The 21,094-nt window shown below is 41.9% G+C and overlaps 2 protein-coding genes and 1 long non-coding RNA gene across 3 annotated transcripts in view; 1 reads left to right on the forward strand and 2 right to left on the reverse strand.

The window, feature by feature from the left end:
* The window catches only part of LOC118455220 (von Willebrand factor A domain-containing protein 5A-like), a 10,967-nt gene extending 10,309 nt beyond the window's left edge, over nucleotides 1–658 (reverse strand). The window contains exon 1 of the mRNA XM_087851431.1: nucleotides 499–658. Within this exon, the coding sequence (XP_087707557.1) occupies nucleotides 499–658 (160 nt within the window). The remainder of the gene's footprint in view (nucleotides 1–498) is intronic.
* Nucleotides 659–2,164: 1,506 nt separating this feature from the next.
* LOC102794084 (von Willebrand factor A domain-containing protein 5A-like) lies at nucleotides 2,165–12,553 on the reverse strand. Its single transcript, XM_087850844.1, has 14 exons — nucleotides 9,604–12,553; nucleotides 6,742–6,875; nucleotides 6,283–6,340; nucleotides 5,716–5,918; nucleotides 5,404–5,626; nucleotides 4,068–4,234; nucleotides 3,870–3,984; nucleotides 3,566–3,738; nucleotides 3,388–3,476; nucleotides 3,151–3,295; nucleotides 2,840–2,919; nucleotides 2,635–2,749; nucleotides 2,358–2,516; nucleotides 2,165–2,272 (listed from the first exon to the last, which is right to left on the reverse strand). Exons 3-14 carry the CDS (start codon nucleotides 6,320–6,322, stop codon nucleotides 2,165–2,167), a joined length of 1,617 nt encoding a protein of 538 aa, XP_087706970.1. The 5' UTR covers nucleotides 6,323–6,340; nucleotides 6,742–6,875; nucleotides 9,604–12,553.
* A 4,747-nt stretch (nucleotides 12,554–17,300) lies between these two features.
* Nucleotides 17,301–18,256, forward strand: LOC148098820 (uncharacterized). Its single transcript, XR_015720033.1, has 2 exons — nucleotides 17,301–17,460; nucleotides 18,024–18,256. It is a non-coding gene; the product is annotated as an uncharacterized LOC148098820 (long non-coding RNA).
* The last annotated feature ends 2,838 nt before the right edge of the window (nucleotides 18,257–21,094 follow it).

Here is a 21,094-nt window from a genome sequence, read left to right on the forward strand (position 1 = left end):
AAGTATAAGGTAAGGGCAGAGGTCACTTCCTGTTTTGGGAAGTAAGGTCAGAGAAGCTGCTCATGGTGACGGTCTAGCCGTGTGAATGTTAAAGAAGAAATAAGTCCTAAGTTCCAATTACACCGGTTTGTCTACTTACAGGCCAAAGTGGTAAGTTTGTTTATATTTTGTGAATTTCATATTGTAATATGTTTTAATGCTGAAATATAATTTTCTTGTACATTTGTATTCACCAGTTCTACGGTGTACCTGTGTACGTTAAGAGAAGCACAGTAAACATCAGTAAAGAAGAACTCTCGTGTCTCTCGTGTATGTGTACAAGCCGGCATAATCATGTTTCACAGTACATCCTTCTGAGCTCATGTTGTGTTAATAAAGTAAGGCTTGAAAGGACAAGCAAAACAACATTCAGTGTTTCAGAATACAGAAAATATAAATGTGAATACTCACGGTTTGCTCGATTTTCTATGCTTATCAGGGGTCCTTGTATCACCTCACCACTGCTTTTACTAACAGCAATAAAGGCAGTAAAGGCACTGCTCACTCCTGACTGGATACTCAACTCCTCCACCTTCTTCTTCATTTCCTCATCACGCTCTCCTTTGTTGTCTCTTGCTTCCATCTCAAGGGAGCGAATCAGAGTTCGAGCAGCCAACATGTGGACTGTTAATCTGTAAACAGGGCGAAGGAAGAAGTACAGCTGGGATTCTTCTTACACTTTCATCTTGCCAAAATAAAGTCAAAAATTATATATTTAATGCAACTTATTACAGTTTTTTCTGAATGCTTAAACCCTAACTGTGATTCTTATAGCACAATTTCTAAAACTATTAATACTTATAGCAAAACCACTCACTGAGTTTGCAAAACTAAAAGCACAAACACTGCTTTGCGCTCAGTTTGCCATTTTGTAACACACACTTTGCAAACCTGTAGCTACAATCCACTGCACAGCACTCTTTTTGCAGAACTGTAAACACAACTCACTGCTTTACACTCAATTTCCAAATGATCAACGCACTCCTAGCAAAACTATACACATTTAAGGCCATTATTTACACTATTTTGCCAACTGTCTGGCACACTGTCACATGTGAAAACTTTTTTAGATAATTAGTTTACTTTGCAATCAGCCTAAGCACTATAATACAGGTAAGCTCTGTGTGTGAAGTACAATGGAGGGAGCAGGAAGAGTGAGAAGTAGAGGAGGCCGAGGAAGAGGACGTGGAGGTGAAGAAGTAGGATGAAGAGGACGACAAGGACAAGGAGGAGCAACAGGAGGACGAGGAGGGGGGAGAGGAGGACGAGGAGGGGGGAGAGGAAGGGTAAGAAGAGTAAGAAATAGAATTGCTGATGACATCAGAGCTACAATAGTGGACCATGTAATCAACCGTGGAATGACCCTGAGGGAAGCTGGCCAACGGGTTCAGCCTAACTCGAGCCACTACACTGTAGCAAGCATCATAAGGACATTTTGAAATGAGAATCGGTTAGTACAGTCACTTTGCACTAAGATTTGTAGCACTGCCATATGCTAATGAGAAACACAACAACACCATAGATGTAAAAATACTGAAATTGTTACTTTACAGAATAGAAGAATAGTCAATATGGCGATTGCAAATAATCCTATACTTGGAAATAAACACTTGTGTTTGTTTTGATGTGTGTGAATAAACACCAGTACTTGAAGTTTGGATCCCTCTATGCTTACGGATCTATGACAAAAGTATGAGCTCAAACTGACATGGCCTACCTTGTTGTGTAGTTGGTGCATTGTGTGCTTATTAATATGATGGCTTGTGTTAACTGTTGGATACAAAAATACCATTTTTACAAAGGTGTGGAGAGTTAAGCGAGGGTTATTCTCTTTTACAAGAAAACTACAATGTTTTGCTGATTGGGTGAAGGGTTTTCTTATTTGTGTGTAGAGTTTTGCAAAAATAGCCAATAGTTACAAAAAATGTGCTCAAGCCATCAGAAAAAACTGTAATGAACAGAAATCTGACATGAAATTAAAAAAATTTTTCTTTATCCTACAAAAACACATGTAGTAGTTAGGTGCTCTTGTGCTCTGAGTTAAAAGCAAATGCAGTCACGTTGACATATGCATAATGCTTTATTCTGTTGTCATATCTAATTCTGACACTAGATATGAACTCATTTACCCAGTGTCCTCTGCAGGTCTGAGACTGAAGTGCAGCTGGTTCTCAGAGCGATGACCTGCCAGGCTGTACTTCAGCGTCACACAGCCCTCTGCTGCCTCTGAGCTCTGACGCAGAATTACAGTGTTAGAAGTCACGTTAATTACTGTCATCAGATATCTAAACAACAACATGAGAGGCTGCTGCTCCTACCTGTCCAGTGAGCTGGGCATAAATCAGTGACCTCTGACCCTGGAAAAGTGTTGTGATTGGTGGAGAGAGGACAGTGACAGACACTTCCTTTGGTAAATCCCATGTGACTGAGATGTCGACCACAGCTGGCTGCAGAGCAAATCGCAGCGACTGCATCACCTGACAACAACAAGAATTAGAAAAAATATACATTTATGGGTTTTTTTAATTATTCTGTCCTAATAATAACATCATGTTGTCTTTTCATGATGACAATTATTACGACTTATTGTCTTACTTTTGGTTGCATCCTGTCAGTCCCTGTGATGAACTGAGCGTGACCTCCTCCTTCCTTGGCCATCCCATTGATGAGAGCAGAGCTGGCCCCTTCCCCAATCCCAAAAGAGAAACATCTGCAATACAAGAGTTTTTGTTGTGTACACAGAGGACATGTTGGACATTCTGGTAATTGTGCAGATATAACAGTTTTTTTGTAGTTTCACCTGTGAGAATCTGAATTCTTCTTCACCAGATCGATCACTTCTTTGGTGTTTCCCACCTTTCCATCAGTAAAGACAAACAGCTGGAGAGAAGAGTTGGCACATAAGGACATAACATCAGACCCAGAAACACACAACTAGTTCTGAGAGCTGAGTTAGGTTTCAAAAACAAAAATACTTTCATGGTAATACACAATAAACAAGCAAACAAAAGAGCAGAACTGTTTCCTGGACACTACACTAACTTTGTATAACTGTTCAAGCTGGGCGTTTAAAAAAAGTGCATTAATAGTCAGTGTATATGTCTGCGTTACCTGTCTAGGCTGATTGGGAATGCAGGGCTGGCTGTAAATATATTTGAGGGGCTTCAGGATCTTTGTTCCTCCAAGATTAGCCTTCATCTTCTTTACTTTCTTCAGAGCCTCCTCCATGGTCTTCTGGCTGTACTCCACACTCTTACTGTCATTACACAAACACCAATACACAAGTACATGTACTTCATATCAAAAACAAACTTTTGTTGGGCTGACTGATGTGAGGCAGAGACTCACGGGAAGATGTGTTCATATTTGGACCCGAAACTGTAAATGTTGAAATAGCAGCCCATTGGTAAGGTCTTCAACAGGAGCAGTAGAGTATCCTTAAGGGAAGAGGGAAAAGATGGTGAGGCCACTGTGTGAGAGGCACATCATGAAATTAAAGATTTCAGAGTAAACCTATTGTGAATACCTTTGCACTTTGGATGCGAGTCTGGCGAGGAAATCCGTGGTTTCTAAATCCCATACTTCCAGATCGATCCATTAAGAACACAAACTCTCCACATGGAGCCATTGAAGACATCACAGACTGGGGGAACTCAGGGTACAGACTCACCATCACCACTGGATCACCCATCAGGGAGCCTGAAAAATCAGAGACAGAAAAAAAATAATTACATAAATTTGCTTTTTACTTTTTATTCCAATACATAAACTGTTTGTTAAAAAGTAAGGATAATGAAATGTGTATTTGCAAACGAAAAACTTTCACTCACCCGGCTCAGCAGAGGCCTGTCCTGCCTCCACCACAGCAGTGGGCTGGTGGGTGTCTTTGTAATAAATCAGCAGTTCAACATCTCTGTCAAACTTGTGTCCTGCAGCCAGCTTGACCTGCACACCACAAACACATTCATATTTATTCATCAGTAATAAGTAACAACCACACACAGCAGACACATCAGCACTCTACCTACCGTGGCCTGGGTTTGATCAGTGTTGAGGTACTGCAGAGGGTCCAGGGAACAGTTGGACTCTACTTTAGAGACTGGACGAGGAGAGGACACTCGGGCAGAAAAAGACAGACTGTAGGGCTCCAGAGAGGCTGGAACAGAAATGACCTGGAAACCTGCACCTGCACTACCTGCACACAGTATCAGACTGATTAGAAGTAAATCTTTTGTTACAGTATCAACTTCTAGGTTCACAGAAAGATTCATTGAACCTCGTGTTCTGGTTTTCTTTCTATTGTTAGTTGATTTTAATACATTTCACTTCAGTTTTATTTGTATAGTACCAAATCAAAGTGAAACAAAAGTCACATGAGAGTAAAAGAATTATAAATTTAATTCTGGATTTGACGGTGAACCAATTAGGAGAAGCCAGTATAGGATAAATATGCTCTCGTTTTCTAGGCCCAGTCAGTACTCTCGCTGCAGTAATAAATGCATGAACTAGTTTTTCAGCATAATTTAGTTCAATTGTTGTTTGCCATCTGGCTTCAACAATAGATAAAGCTAGGTATCATCTGCAGGGCCATATATTTGGATGTTGACTTTTAATGTTCCCTGTAAATCCCCCTCATATACACATTTACATAAGGGGGACGTAAACCCAGGTATGACAAGGTGCAGTAATAAAAGCTTGTGTACATATTATGTTAGGTGCCTTTTTCATGGGCACCCAACTCAAGGGAGGAACCAGTGTTGTGTCTACACATAACAGACAACTTAGCAAAGTGGACACAATTTTAAACTGTATCTTTAGGCAGCCTGTTGCAAGTACACATCAGTTGTTCCCATTTCTTTAGCTGAAACAAAAAAAAAAAAAAAGTCAAAAAATAACACACTTTGACATTTATAAAATAATATTTTGGCACCAATAAGATGATTGCCAAAGTGCTATTAGATAAAAACTTGACATATCTGGGTAAGCTGTGCAGTGTGTCCCTAAAACATTGTGCAAACCAGACAGGTGAAGAAGTGCCAGGCCTAACAAACTATCTACAGCACATAATGATTTGAAAGTCATGTCCTTAAAAAATAGGAAAAAGATCCAGCGAACAGCTAACAGGACCCGAGGGATTGATCTGGGTCTTTAGTTGATCCATTTACTGTTCATTGAAGCTTCATCAGAAACGCTCTCAAAAGGAGGGTGGCTATCAAGAAGCCATTCTTATAAAAGGGAAAAAGGGTTCGAGGCATACGAATTTACACAAGAGGTGGACTGAAAATCAGTGGCAACAAAGGTTATCTTGACAGAGAACAACACAAAAGGCAAGCAGGATCAAAAGAAAAGCTACAGTTGTCCTACCCTGAGGTTGGTATCGAGGGTTGAGCACAGCAGGCAGACAGAACCTCAGACCATCATCAGCCTGCACAGCCAGCTCAGTGACGTACTCCAACCTGATGGAGGCGCTCTCTCCTGGAGGCAGGCTGCCCACACACAGAGAGAATATATCTGGACTCTCATCACTCTCCACCAATAGGCAGACCTGCTTACCGGAGCTCAGAGCATCATCATACAATTCACGAGCCTGAAGCACAGGTGACACATGTCAGTGACATTCACTGTGTTTATTTTGAATCTCACTTGTAATCAGGTTATATTTACTGTCCAGCTCACCTTCTGTTTCTCCATCACCTCAGCTACAATCTGTGTCTGTCCAATCTGAGCGCTGAAATGACAGACAGCAGCATCTCCAGGCAGAGGGAAGACAAAAACAGCCTCTAATGGTTTGTCCTCCTTGTTCTCATAGTTCAGAGTGGAGACCACTGTAGCCACATGGTCCCTCACCTCCAGCTCCACCTCAATGCTCTTCAGAGGAACTGACAGTCAAACAGAATGAAACATCCAAATTTACAACACATCTTAACTTGGTCAAACCAGTTAAATGGACTGGTTCTTATACTTTTCTACTCTATTTCAAAGCACTTTACACAACTTGTCTCATTCACCCATTTGCACAAGCACTTTTTTCTATACTCTTTCTATGGAAGTGCACAGGCAATCATGCGCCAATAGATGCATCAGAAAGCAACTTGGGGTTGGTACATGGCCCAAGGATATTTGGCATGCAGACTGGAACAGACGGGGGTCGAACCTCCAAATTGGTAAGCAACCTGCTCTACCTCCTGAGCTACAGCCCCCCCCCATCTGCTTTGAAATTGTATTTATTAAGTGATGTTTTACCTGGTTCCATCTGGACACTGCGTAGACCACAGGACACCATCTTTGTACCTATTCACAGCTAAATCTGAGATTTAATTTGAACATGATCGTTATACTGACATGTAACTTTCATTAAAATATAGCCAGCCTGAATACAACATAAAGTGATTAAGATATATCTGAAAGACTTAACCTGAGGTCATTTTCAAAATATCAGAATAAAAACAAAAGAAAAGAAAAGCAATCATCCTTAAAGATATAAATGGAAATATTATAATTTGAAAAAAACTTTGAAAGATATTTTTGTTGTTGTGTGGGCAAATAAAATCTTTTTTTTTTTTCAGATATTACTCTGACGGGGAATAAAATGGAAAAGACCCACCATGTGGAGACACTACGATCTATGAAGAAGGCTAATTTCGATCAAAGATTCTGATGCGTCATCTTAACCTTCATACAACACATGGAATAAATTCCTACCTCTTAAAACACTGACGTTGGTCCAGTAAATACTTTCCTCCTGCTGTTTGTGACGTAAACGCGCTCGTTTCTAAAACAGTCGCAGTAAAAGGTCCAGCCGAAGACAGAGATGTCCACTTGTGCTCCGCAGACAGCTGTGGAAAAAAACACAGCGCTGAGGGCAGGGACAGTCAGGTGGGCGAGGCTTCAGCAGCCAGCCGAAGCAAACAAGTGCATCTACCAGCTGCTGCTCAGCGCAGTTAATATCAATTAAAGTCAGTGAGCAGAGAGGAAGCAACAGCCACATAACAGCAACACAGTGCGGTGTTAGAAAAAGTCACTGTGTTTTGCACGAAGTTTTTTATGTACTGCATGAAAACCCCTAATTTGTTTCAAATACCAAATTCCAGTTTACAATAAACACAAAAATCAGAAATCAAAAACATGAAATTAAAGAAAATTATACTAGGATGGATATTATGGCACAACACTAAATTCAAAGCAGTATGAAGTAGTTGTGGGCGATATAAACGATATACAATAGAAACGATATAAATTTGGCCAACGATAGAGGCCCTTTCTCAATTCTCAAGTACGCGAGTACGTACTCGCGTTCTCGGCGGGTACGTACTCGCCGAGAACGCACGGGAGTACGGACTCGCCGAGAACGCGAGCACGGACTCGCGATTTGTACAATTGGAACACCAGCGTACTTGATGATGTCACAGGTCCGGAGTTTTTACTGCCGTCCTTAATTTAACTGTGAGTAATATGTTATGAAGCTTAACTTTAATCACAGCCAAACCGGTTTACTCAAGAACAAATAAAACACTGAAATAAACCAAACATTAACATTTAGAAGTGATCTAAGTGACTTATATATCATGTTTAACCTCAGTAGTGAAATCTCTATTAATAAAAATAGTGTACATGTACATACGTGTACATACCTTAATAAAAACAAGCAGGTGAGATGTTAGAACGCTTTTATTTTTATTTTAGTGGACACTCAATACAATAGACAACTACTGGGGTTTGGGGTTTGTTTAACCTGAGTAGCGAAAAGACCGCGGGGGGGTTGAAAACGATCTGCCGGGAGTCGGCTGTTCTCGCCGGCTGTAATAATCCTCGACCTCGCTGTCTGCTATGGAGCTGGCGGGTCACAGACGTCTCCGAAAACGTCGGACCTCGTTTGGAAATATATGATATCTTGATAAACTGAGCAGATATTCGAAGTTTACACAGCTACATTCTCGCTTGAAAAGAACTTAAAAGTTTATTTTGTGACCCAGAAAGAGTAATATTTAAAAGTTTTTAGACCCGCTCGTCCGCCATTGCCGCGTTTGAGTTTTGGACGAAATGCATTCTGGGATATTTAGCTGTACCAAGTCCACACAAGTCACCACCGATGCATGCTCGATAAAACGGGCGGAGCGAGAACACATCCGGGACTTTTTCGCGTTCTCGGCTTGATGCGTACTTCGAATTGGAACAGTACTTGGTCTCCGACTGATGACGTATCACGAGTACACAAGAACGCAAGTACGCACAAGTACGCATATTGAGAAAGGGCCAGAGATTTTGCTCTATCACGATAGCGCATGTTGATGACGTCATCAAGCTACGCCTGTTTTGGTCGAAAGCCTCACAGCGGCTACAGCCATTATCATCTGCAAATTATGCCGGGCGACAGCCATAGCAAAGAGATGATTTTGAAAGCCAAAAACTCCGCTTCACTTCCGTAACATTGATTCATTAATGTTGAATTTTCTCGTAGCTGTTCTATTCCCATATTGTTGCAGTACATTAATAACTACCTTGGATATTGGAGGAATAATCTCAGTTGTTCTCCTGACTGAAATTTGGCCCGTGTATAGCATCCTGCTATGCGATTGCATTTGTCTCTAACCACCAGAATCCCTCACGTTAACTTTTATCGAGTGGAAAAAAAGTTGGCGTTCATCCTCCAGCTTCACAGTGCTAATGTTATGCTAACATAGCTGTGTCGCTAGCAATCACGTAGCACAACATTACCAGGTAGTCCAACTTCAGTAACCCTGCAAATGCCACTGCTATTTAGTTTTCTGTCTTAATTTATGTCGGGAGTGGTAGCAAAGCTGTACGTTTTAATTAGTTTCAAAAATCTCTCAGTCAGAACATGGTGTCGTGTTTAGGAGGAAACTAGCGAGCTAACTTCCTGTTAACTTCTAACTCCGTTAAATTTAATAACTTCTGTTTTCATGGATGCCTGGTTGTTAAACTTAATTGTTACACCTGGTAAAGCAACAACACTGATGATTTTATTAAAGATGAAAGAATTTAGACTGTTTTTAACTCTCAGTGTTCGTTTGACTTTGGGACCTGAAGCGGAAGGAGTTTTGGACCCAATTACTCCGCGAAGCTCCTCACTACGGCAGCTGTAATGCTCTGACAATCCATCAAAACATTTTTTAACGGATTTCTGCACGCCCAAATCGGTCGAGGTCAGTAAGCACAACCAGAATTCATACATAAGGCACACTCGATTTTTGAGAAAATTAAAGGATTTTAAGTGTGCCTTATAGTGTGGAAAATATGTTATACAGAAGAAAATAATATATCGCGATATATCATTACCGCACGTGCTTCAAATTATATCACGATATGGATTTCAGGCCATATCGCCCAGCCCTAGTATGAAGTCAGTAAACCAAACCCTCAGAGCCGCAGAGTTTCTCTTTTGATGCTGTAACCCAACAGGACTTTTCCAGCTTCCACACACTCTGTCACACACAGTGCTAAAAACACAGTTATTACAAGAAAGCATGTGGAAAAACAGCTGATCGTAGCCATGACACACTGTTAAAATAAACACACTTTATCAGCTATTATCATGGTTTCTACCATTCTGAGCACGGACCCATGAGGCAGCCTTCACAGCCAGAAGCTCTTGAAGCCATGAAGCCGGATCAGATCCAGAATGGTGGCCCACACATCACCGGTAGCGTAAATAAACAAATTAAAGGAAATTAAATTAAACAGAAAAAACACAAAAACATCAGAAAGCTGCATACACTTATCACAGACATGAACGTCGTGATAGTTTGCGACCTTTTATGATTTGTTTGCACATTTCGTTTTCGAGGATCGAATGAACGACAGCAGACATCAAGAATTTCATGGATAAGCTTCAATTTATCTTCAATTTTGTCCAATCTAATAACAATAATTGTTATGAGGGCTTCTCCAGAACACGGTAACTTATTTACTAAGATGCGTGTGAAAATGTCCTGATTAGACCTCAAAAGGTCCTCGTGGTCAAAGGGTTATATTAACTGGAGCAGAACTGAATTTGAATTTAAGTGTCATGGCTAATGGAAAGTATGGACTCAAGCGCAGAGCTCTGGATACAAAGCAGACAGTGCGTTTATTTACAGTGCTCAAATACAGTCTTAAACAAAGAAGGGCGATTGTCCAAAGGTGATTTTCTCCCAATTCCCGAAGGTGGTGCACATGAGTTAGTGATGTGCGATACCACTGATTTCCTTTCTGATCCGATACCAAGTAATATTCAGGGTGGTATCAATGATACTGATCCGATACCGATACTTTGTACAAAAACTTATTTTATTTATTGAGTCTCAAATTATAGCGTCATAATGATTACAGGACATCAGATTACTTGTTCTTATCACTTAATAATGCAGAGTTCATCATATAGAAATTAAAAAAAAACTGAAGTTGTGTGCTATTTGAACACCTTCCCTGCCTACAGCACTAAAGGACTCCGGGAGAGACGTCTGTCTCGCCCTAGCAGCACCTGTCCCTCTCCTCCTCTTCAGTTCACCTCAACATACGCTCGTCATATTCTGTGATATGATTTACTCTGAGGTGTTTGACAAGGTTAGTGATGTTGCCACAACCATACATGCCAACCCTCCCGATTTTTCCGGGAGAATACCGAATTTCAGTGCCCCTCCCAAAAATCTCCCAGAGCCACCATTCTCCCGAATTTTTCCCGATTTTCCACCCGGACAACAAAATTGAAAAACCATATTGCAGAATTCATAGCGCGGCCCAGCCAATTCCAGTTTCCAACAATGACGGCAGCTACTTAGTTTTAATATTACTCTTATTTCTCTTTCTGGGTCGCAAAAAAACTTCTAACATATTTTCAGGTGAGAATGTAGCTGTGTAAACTTCAAATATCTGAGCCGACCGACACATCGTTTTCAAACCCCCGCGGTCTTTCGCTACTGGGGTTAAACATAATATATAAGTCACTTTGATAACTTAAAAATGTTATTGTTTGGCTTTTTCAGTGTTTTATTTGTTCATGACTAAATCGGTTTGGCTGAGATTAAAGTTATTAGATTAGATTAAATTAAATTTAACTTTATTAAGGTTCCTCCAGGGTTTTCACACAGCTGAATAAACGTCAAACAATAATTAAACAGAAGAGTTTACGTCAGTGCCTGGTTATATATTAGATAGCCAGCAGTGGTGTGCGATACTGCATATTTTGGTATCGATCCGATACCAAGTAAATGCGGGCCAGTATCGCCGATATCAATACCGATACCGATACTTTTCAATAAATAAGGTGGATACGTCATTGAATTGCTAAATCCAAATTTATTTTTATAACCTTAAGTGTTTTTTGTGATGGTTCCTTTTTTATTATTAAATAGTTAAAACCCAGGACATAATTAGGATAAAGTTTATAATTAAATAGAAAATGCTTTCTTATTGTGGCTGCTCTGCGATGCCACTGCAGGTGAGATGGACTCACCTGTACCGCGTCTACAATCACGCCTGGCTGGCTTAAAACCTGTGCTCTGCTTGTGTTGTTGTTAGTGATGTGTATAGCTGGCAGCGGGTGAGCTGCAGCCGTTGTACTAATGTACTGTTAGAGAAATCGTGTGATTATTGTAACGGTGGACAGCGCACGGGAAGGACCGTATCGGGGCGCGCCAGCGGGCCCTGCTAAGCTGGAGACGGAGGTGCGCGGGGGTCCTGCCACACCCGAGGGCAGCTTGTTGTCCGGTCCAGCCTCTCTTCCAACAGAGGCCGGCACTCTGCGTGGTACTGCGCGCCGACCCCCTGCTCAGCTGCCTGTGAGCCCCGGGTCACTTCCACGCCTGCTGCTCCGCCGCGGTTTGCCACATGGGTGGCTACCTGGGGCGCCGATGGTCCGGGCCGATTCCCTCGCCTGCTCGCGGAGGGGGCGAGTAGGTTAGGCTCGGCCTCAGGGGCAAAGGGGGTATGTGGCAGGGTACGCTCTGCGATGCGCTGCAGGTGAGATGGACTCACCTGCACAGCATCTACAATCATGCCTCGCCGGCTTAAAACCTGTGCTGTGGTCTGTGTTGTTGTTGATTGTGATGTGTACAGCTGGCAGCAGGAGAGCTGCAGCAGAATGTACTGTTACAGCAGCCATGTGATTATTGTAAGAATAAATCATGCTGTGAAGCATGAAAATGCCATCAGGTCTGCCGTGGCGGTTTACTTATTTTATTTTTTTAATAACAATTTTACAATAAATTGTGCAAATCAGTAAACAAATCAAAACAAGCACTGTTGAGAAACAATAATACAAAATTTATAATTAAAGTTCTCAACAACAATAACAGCTGATAAAAATATAAATAATATGTAAACAACTTAACAACCCCCAACGTGTCTAAGTCACGTCATGTGACAGCGCAACATGTCAACACAAGAGGGGGAAGAGGGAGCAAAGTGCGTCTGCTCTGCGCTGACACAGGAGCAGCGAGTCCAGCGACCTGGCTGTTTTGTCTTTGCCAAAAGCACAGCATTACAAACAAGAGTGGAACTTAAAGTAAAGAATTGATCTCACCAGCCTAGTATTGATTCGATACCGATGCCAACTTGGTATCAATATAATCGATATTTGGATCGATCTGCCCACCACTAATCACTACTCTTCAGTGAAAATCCGTGTGTGCTCCTTCCCGAGTGATAAAACCAGCGAGCCCTTTTCTCCGCTCTGTACTTCTCCACCTGAGGGACGAGCAACAACAACAGCTGATGAGAAGGCTAGCCTGGCTATGCTAAGTCACAGAATTGCGAGCACACTAAACTACCGAACTTCGAGTACAATCCAGCTTTGACTGCCGTCTGGACACACCGTTAAATACCTCAGCCCAAGCGAGGAAAGAGTAGCGGCAGCTGGGTGGAAGATTACATGCAGGTGTGTTGGCAGCAGTGTTGCCAACGCCTCAGTAAGGAAAATCGCTATTGGCTGTCCTAAAAGTCGCTAGAAGTCGCCAAATGACGTCATTGCCTAATTTGCATAATCGGTCATGCTAATGTAATTGTAACGTACATTGTTGGAGAGAGAAATAACATCGTGGAAGAGACATAAAGTGAGTAAAAAACGTCCTAAATGCATTTAGAATTTATTTAGAACTACGAATTAAATTTATTTTAGCAATTATTGTTTTTTCACAATTCCAACCCTGCTCCTTTATCCGGGCCTGGACCGGCAAAAGTGACCCGAAATAGGCACTCTGGTGGAGTTACTTTGTGTGTGTGTGTGTGTTTGTTTATAAGTAGTTTTAAACCTTGTGATCCACAAAACAGCATAACAGTAAAAGAAGAACTGACTACGTTACAGTCAGTGCGGGAGCAGCGGCTTCGCTCATGGGCGATTCATTTGCCGTTTGGACGCACAGGTGTGAACGTCTCCTGCCCTGATAGCAGCTGGGGGAGGACTATCCTCCGCCTGGGAGCGCTTTGGCACGGGTGAGGTGCCCACGGCAGCACCGCTGCCTGTTGAGAGTAAGAGCGATACGCGTTTTCACGTCAAAAAGTCATCATAAATAAGTCTCCAGTAACACCAGAAAAAGTTGCCAGATTTGTCGCTAGTCGCTTTTTAGAAAAAAAAATCGCTAAGGGGGTCTGAAAACTCGCTAAATATAGCGACAAAGTCGCTAAGTTGGCAACACTGGTTGGCAGCCGAGCGGAGACGCTTCCGGGTCAGGGGTCGGCCATTCTCTCCCGGAGGCGCGGCTCATAGACACAGCCGGACCTGGAGAGTTTTCACACAGCTGAATAAACGTCAAACAGAAAATGATTAAACAGAAGTGTGAGACGGTCGAGAGTTTAAGTCAGCGCCCGGTTATATTTTAGATAGCAAAGAGCAGTTTCACTCCACCGAGGGAGCTCGTGACGTACTACCCGGCTTTCTTTAGACCGCAAAGGCCGGTTCCTCAGGTGGAAGCAGCCTCTGAATTTGGACACCCCCGCTGTTTCCGGGCCGGCCAATAATAACGGTGACATTTAACGTATTTTATCCGACAAATAAACCCTGTAAAATATATTTATCATCACCCCCCAACAGCCCTTTTGAATTTCTCCCTAATTCTGAGGTCTCAAGGTTGGCAAGTTGCCACATGTATCGCAAACCACGTCTCAGCTGTTTGTGGAGGTAAAATACGTCCGCACAATTACGCTCAGCCATTGTTGTGAGTGCGCACGCCAAGGCGCTGCGAGACATTTATACAGCTGCATTTCGCACATGACTATGAAAGGCGGAAGAGGAAATAGTTCCTTTGAATGTAGACAATCCGAATGTTATAGCTTCTTTCCACTGTGTTCCTGTTAATGATAAACTACAAATTTACCCTAAATTACTAAAATATCGATATCTTAATGTGAGAATCGATTCTAGAACATAAATGATTGGTATCGGAGGAATCGATATTTCAGGATCGATCCGCACATCACTACTGATGATGCTGACGTTCATTCATTGAATTCCAACTGTATATTGTCTAATCTAAAGACACCATAAACAGTGTACTGTCAGTGTATGGAGATGAAAAACAGTTAGGACAACTTATGAAATAACTGCTTACATCTTGTTGAATTCAGTTGTGTGCATCCACAAAGAGCAACAGATCAGCTGATTACAGCCTGTAGATTAAGAAAAACTACTGGAGCTCTCAATATAAATGATTGTGTCTGATGATTCTTTTCCGCACATTGAGCCATTATAGCTGATTGTCAGTGATGGGAATAACGGTGTTACATATAACGGCGTTACTAACGGCGTTACTTTTTTCAGTAACGAGTAATCTAACTAATTACTATTCCTACCGTTACAACGCCATTACAGTTACTAACAAGAAAATGCGGTCTGTTACTATTTTTCAACAAACAGACGGTTGAAGCTGTGTTCAGCTTACTGCATCTTATATCAGTTGCACGGAAGGAGCTGACTACGTAAGTAATGTGGACGCTACAGCTTTAAGTTGTATTTTTTAATGTATAGGTTTTTTTTTTCCTCTTATTTATGAAGTGCCTCTATAAGTAACAAGTCTTTAATTAGTAGGGCACTACTGCTGAAAAGCAGTTAAACAGCATCTTCAATGTTATTTGAAAAGAGCTGTTATCCAGTAGTTTAAGATAAAAAATTACTTTATTTATTAATTTTTGGGTTTATTTCGTTTTTTGCGCTACATTAGACAACATCAAAATAGAGTTGTCATTTTTGTTATTTGTGTTTTGTAATCTTTATAAAAAGCCTAGAAAAAACACCTCTTAATCTTTTGCATATGGCGAGGTGCTGTGGACACCCAAGTCTGTGATAGTGTAGAATTTTCAAGTCAATACTATGGTTGCATCTACTGAAAATCTCTGTGAAGCTTAAATCTCAGTGACCTTGACTTCCAGGTCAGAGGTCAACTTTTCTGAAAATCAGAGGCGTTTCACATTTATAACACAGGTATGTCTACTTGGAGGCTGAAGGGTAGCACTATATATTTATAAACAATCAAAAACAACAATTATTATGCAATTTATTTCCAATTTGTATGGAATTTATTTCTGTAAACGTGGTGTTTTAGGTCTGATTGAAGGACTGATGTGATGGTAAGGTGTCCGCTGCTCTGCTTTGAATATTGGTAGGCTTTTTTTTTTTTTTTTTTTTTTTTTTTTTTAATTTTCACGAGAATTGCTAGTTCCCCTAGAGTTTTGGCCACCCCAACAATCAGAAGATTTCCCTATGAGCAAGCATTTAGCGACAGTGGGAAGGAAAAACTCCCTTTAAAAAGGAAGAAACCTTCGACAGAACCAGGCTCAGGAAGGGACAGTCATCTGCCGCGACTGGTTGGGGTGGGGGGAGTGAAGATTAAAAAAAAAAAAAAAGCCAAAGTGATCATTATTGGAGCAGCTTAATTAATTTTTCCAGTGTAATTTGCTGTTAATATCCTTTTCCAACCCCAGTTTGTGTTTTTATCACTTTTGTCCAGTGTGGAAGATGTCATGCTGGAGATTGACTCTGTATGGTGTTTCAATGTTGATTCATGGAAACCTGTTAGAGAGGCCAGGGCTGAAAAAGGGATGCCGGAGAACCTGAGAGGGTGTTATCCGCTGGTGTGCATCCAAGGCCAACATGTCTTTAATTAGGCTGACAAATAAGCGTTGGCCAGCTTCTGGTCCTCGTCTAAACATCATTAGTTGTTCGAGGTCATCCAGACGTGCCAGTTTTATGTATCTTGTCTCCAGGGATTCATGTTCTGTCCTTAGAACAGAGCCTTTAAATTGTTCTTCCGTCTTAAATGTCCAGCGCTGTTTCTTGTATTTGTCTTCAATGAAATAGTCTTCAGTGTACACGCCAGAGTCTAGAACATGATCTGGTGGCTGACCCTGAGTCTCTATGATGAATTTCAGATAATCATAGTCATTCTCCGAAGGTTAGAGTGGCACCCCCGTAACAAGCTCCACAGCTACCAGCCCCAGAGACCACATGTCACTTGCTTCGTTATAAGGAAGGCCAAGCATAACCTCAGGTGCACTATAACCAACTGTCCCCACACGGTCACCAGGCATCACTGCAGACGCAGGACATGCGAGGCCAAAGTCTATAAGTTTGACTTTGATGGGAGACTCATAGCGATTTACAACCATGATGTTTCCAGGTTTGAGGTCAGCGTGCACTATTCCCACAGAACCCAGGTGGGACAGAGCATTTGTGAGTTGACCTAAAATTGGCCTGACTTCGCTTATGGGGAGACCCTGTTTATTCCGGTCCCGTATGTAGTCCCACAGGCATTGATCAAGGAGTTCAAATTTCAGGCAAACCCGCTCTCTGTCAAGGAAAAAGCCGTTCCATTGAACAATGTTTTTTCTGTGATCTCTTGCTTTCCAAGTTTGAAGGGTGCTGAAAGACCACAGGGTTTTGTGGTCTTTCAGCACTCATGTCAATGCAAGGGGAACTCTTACGGTGTGTTCACACCGAACGCGATGGACGCGAACAAAAACGCCCCAAACGCCCCTAATTTGACGCGTGCACATTCGCGCCTCAACGCGTGTCCAAGAAAAATCCATCGCGCGTCAAAATATCATATTTTGACGCGCCTGAACCGGAAATGTGGGAGGGATGTGGGAGGAAGTTGTGCCAGACCGGTATCTTTGCAAGATGGCAGCTGTCGAGTTAGCGCTTGAAGAGAGAGTCTCCCTTCTCTATGTACTGTGGAGAGCAGAGCAGCGGCGTAAAAGACGCCCTCGCCGTACCTGGGTCCATCAGGTCCTCCAGAGGCATGAGCAGTTTGGTGAGTTTCACTATTTGCTCCAGGAGCTGCGCCTGGATGACGGCCGATTCCAGCGACATCACCGTCTTTCACTCGGCCAGTTTGAGGACCTGCTTCCCCGGGTCGGTCCCAGAATCGCCCGCCTAGACACCAATTACAGGCGCTCAATCCCACCTGCAGAGCGCCTGTCCATCTGCCTGAGGTTAGTAAAAGTATTTAATACGTTAGTCCTTTATTGATACCTGTGCTAATACATGCTAAACCATCCATTTATACACTGCTAACATGGATGTGCTATGCTAACAGTGAATGCTCTCGGTGTTTACTGATAGCAAACTGTGGTACGGAGACGACTGTTTATAATATTTCTAATGATACTCAGAAGGTCTCATCAAGTCCCGATTTAATTCGATTTATGCTGTTATCAGTGTTTGAATGATAGCATGGCTGTGGTGTCATATCAATGTAGTATGCGCTCGGTGTTTGCTGATATCAAACTGTAGCATTAGGACCACTGAGTTAACCTTTGTAGTGATACTCACTCCTTTTTATTTAGACCTGGTTTAATTCTGGGATAGTTGAATATTTGTATATAATCACCGCAGACTGTTTTAGATTATATCTAATATATATCATGTAATTATCCTTATAATTACAAAAGGTTTTATGTAAGATTTATGTTTTGCAATTTGTAATTTTGGAATTTCAATAATGTATTTTGTAACTGCAGTACACATAATACTCATTTTAAACAATTTTGTCCAGGTTCCTTGCCAGCAAACAACTCCTCCAGAGAGGCTGTCCTGGTGAGGGAGAAATTCATGGCTCACTTCTCGGTGGAGGGAGCTGTGTCTTGGCAACCAAAGGAGTAGCCTGTTTGAAGTCCGAGTGACTTCCCCACAACGGCTCTTTTAAGAGCCACCCACAAACCTCTAAAGAGTGTTCCTGTCTTTTTAAATTTTTCTTAATAAATGGAGCTCTACTCCAAAATAAACTAACCTCTTTTTACTCTCTTAAGTAACTTGTCTTCACTATGTTCCTATATACAGTGTGGTGCAAAAGTTTGGGCAACCTTATTAATAGTCATTATTTTCCTGTATGAATCACTGTTACAATGAAAAATGTCACTTACATATATCATATAGGAGACACACACATTGATATACACTAAATATTTATTTCATTTCTCTTTTTTTGTGTTGCCAATTTATGCACCTGCTTGATTTAAACAGTTATTGCACACTTTCTGTAAACTGCATTTCACTTCTCAAATATCACTGTGTGTGTCTCCTATATGATATATTTGACTATTTTTATTGTGACAACCAATGATTTGTACAAGAAAATAATTACTTTTCACAATGTTGCCCAAACTTTTGCATCCCACTGTATTAGTATGTTTTGTCATTAGTATAATATGAAATAAATTCTACTTGTGTCAAGTCGGGTGCCAATATTTGCTGTGTAGTAGAACAGAGACATTTTGTCATTATAAATGTTTATTTGAAAAAATATAAATTCATTAACAAAAACATTTATCATAAATATATGAAATTTAACTATTTACAGAGAGACAGGAATAAAAAGGACCCAGCTTGGAGTGGAAGAGCCTCAGGGAGAAGGAGGAGAAAAATACAGTGGGGCAAAAAAGTATTTAGTCAGCCACCGATTGTGCAAGTTCCCCCACTTAAAATGATGACAGAGGTCAGTAATTTGCACCAGAGGTACACTTCAACTGTGAGAGACAGAATGTGAAAAAAAAATCCATGAATTCACATGGTAGGATTTGTAAAGAATTTATTCATAAATCAGGGTGGAAAATAAGTATTTGGTCACCTCAAACAAGGAAAATCCCTGGCTCTCACAGACATGTAACGTCTTCTGTAAGAAGCTTTTCTGTCCCCCACTCGTTACCTGTATGAATGGCACCTGTTTGACCTCATCATCTGTATAAAAGACACCTGTCCACAGCCTCAACCAGTCAGACTCCAAACTCCGCCATGGCCAAGACCAAAGAGCTTTCGAAGGACACCAGGAAAAGAATTGTAGACCTGCACCAGACTGGGAAGAGTGAATCTACAATAGGCAAGCAGCTTGGTGTGAAAAAATCAACTGTGGGAGCAATCATCAGAAAATGGAAGACATACAAGACCACTGATAATCTCCCTCGATCTGGGGCTCCACGCAAGATCTCATCCCGTGGGGTCAAAATGATCATGAGAACGGTGAGCAAAGATCCCAGAACCACACGGGGGGACCTGGTGAATGACCTGCAGAGAGCTGGGACCAAAGTAACAAAGGTCACCATCAGTAACACACTACAACGGCAGGGAATCAAATCCCGCAGTGCCAGACGTGTTCCGCTGCTGAAGCCAGTGCATGTCCAGGCCCGTCTGAAGTTTGCCAGAGAGCACATGGATGATACAGCAGAGGATTGGGAGAATGTCATGTGGTCAGATGAAACCAAAGTAGATCTTTTTGGTATAAACTCAACTCGTCGTGTTTGGAGGAAGAAGAATACTGAGTTGCATCCCAAGAACACCATACCTACTGTGAAGCATGGGGGTGGAAACATCATGCTATGGGGCTGTTTTTCTGCCAAGGGGACAGGACGACTGATCCGTGTTAAGGACAGAATGAATGGGGCCAAGTATCGTGAGATTTTGAGCCAAAACCTCCTTCCATCAGTGAGAACTTTGAAGATGAAACGAGGCTGGGTCTTCCAACATGACAATGATCCAAAACACACCGCCCGGGCAACAAAGGAGTGGCTCCGTAAGAAGCATTTGAAAGTCCTGGAGTGGCCTAGCCAGTCTCCAGACCTCAACCCCATAGAAAATCTGTGGCGGGAGTTGAAAGTCCGTGTTGCTCGGCGACAGCCCCAAAACATCACTGCTCTTGAGAAGATCTGCATGGAGGAATGGGCCAAAATACCAGCTACTGTGTGTGCAAACCTGGTAAAGACCTATAGTAAACGTTTGACCTCTGTTATTGCCAACAAAGGTTATGTTACAAAGTATTGAGTTGTATTTTTGTTATTGACCAAATACTTATTTTCCACCCTGATTTACGAATAAATTCTTTACAAATCCTACCATGTGAATTCATGGATTTTTTTTTTCACATTCTGTCTCTCACAGTTGAAGTATACCTCTGGTGCAAATTACTGACCTCTGTCATCATTTTAAGTGGGGGAACTTGCACAATCGGTGGCTGACTAAATACTTTTTTGCCCCACTGTAAGAACATTGTTTCTGCCCTGGAGAGCTGCTGCCTCATCAGAAAACTACTGATCATTAGGGTCCAATGTTTCCAAATTTAACACAGCTGTGCTGTTTTCAAAAGCTAATTTATAAATTTGAAATTTCACGAATTCTCGTGTCTGAGGCGGCATGCTCTCCAGAACAGGAACAAGGCCGAGGAGGAAATGTTCAGTTGGAGACGGGCGTGGCCTCTTTAGGGACTCCAGGATGGCCAGCTCCACCGCCGATGGACCGTCCTGGGACCCGTCCCTCGCCCGCCTTCGAGCTGTCCTCCTCTGTGGGCCTGTAAAACACAGCACAAAACAACACAAAGTAATGAGAAGGCTGCTACTAGATTTTCATTTTCAAAATTGAAAAAAACAGGATATAAACAGATTGGTTGTAGATATTTAGTAAAGGTGATCACAAGGGAATCCAAGCAAGTAAAAAGCTGTCAGTGCTTGATGTTCATACCTGTGGGTGCAGCAGCAGGAGCTGTGGGACCAGGGACTGGGGAGCCAGGAGAAGAGACAGGGGAGGACTCTGCTGCATGATTACTTGACTCTATGAAGACAATATTAAATGTTAACAGGT

Source organism: Neolamprologus brichardi, chromosome 14, assembly GCF_056152115.1.
Source record: "Neolamprologus brichardi isolate AB-2024 chromosome 14, ASM5615211v1, whole genome shotgun sequence".
NCBI classification, from domain to species: domain Eukaryota; kingdom Metazoa; phylum Chordata; class Actinopteri; order Cichliformes; family Cichlidae; genus Neolamprologus; species Neolamprologus brichardi.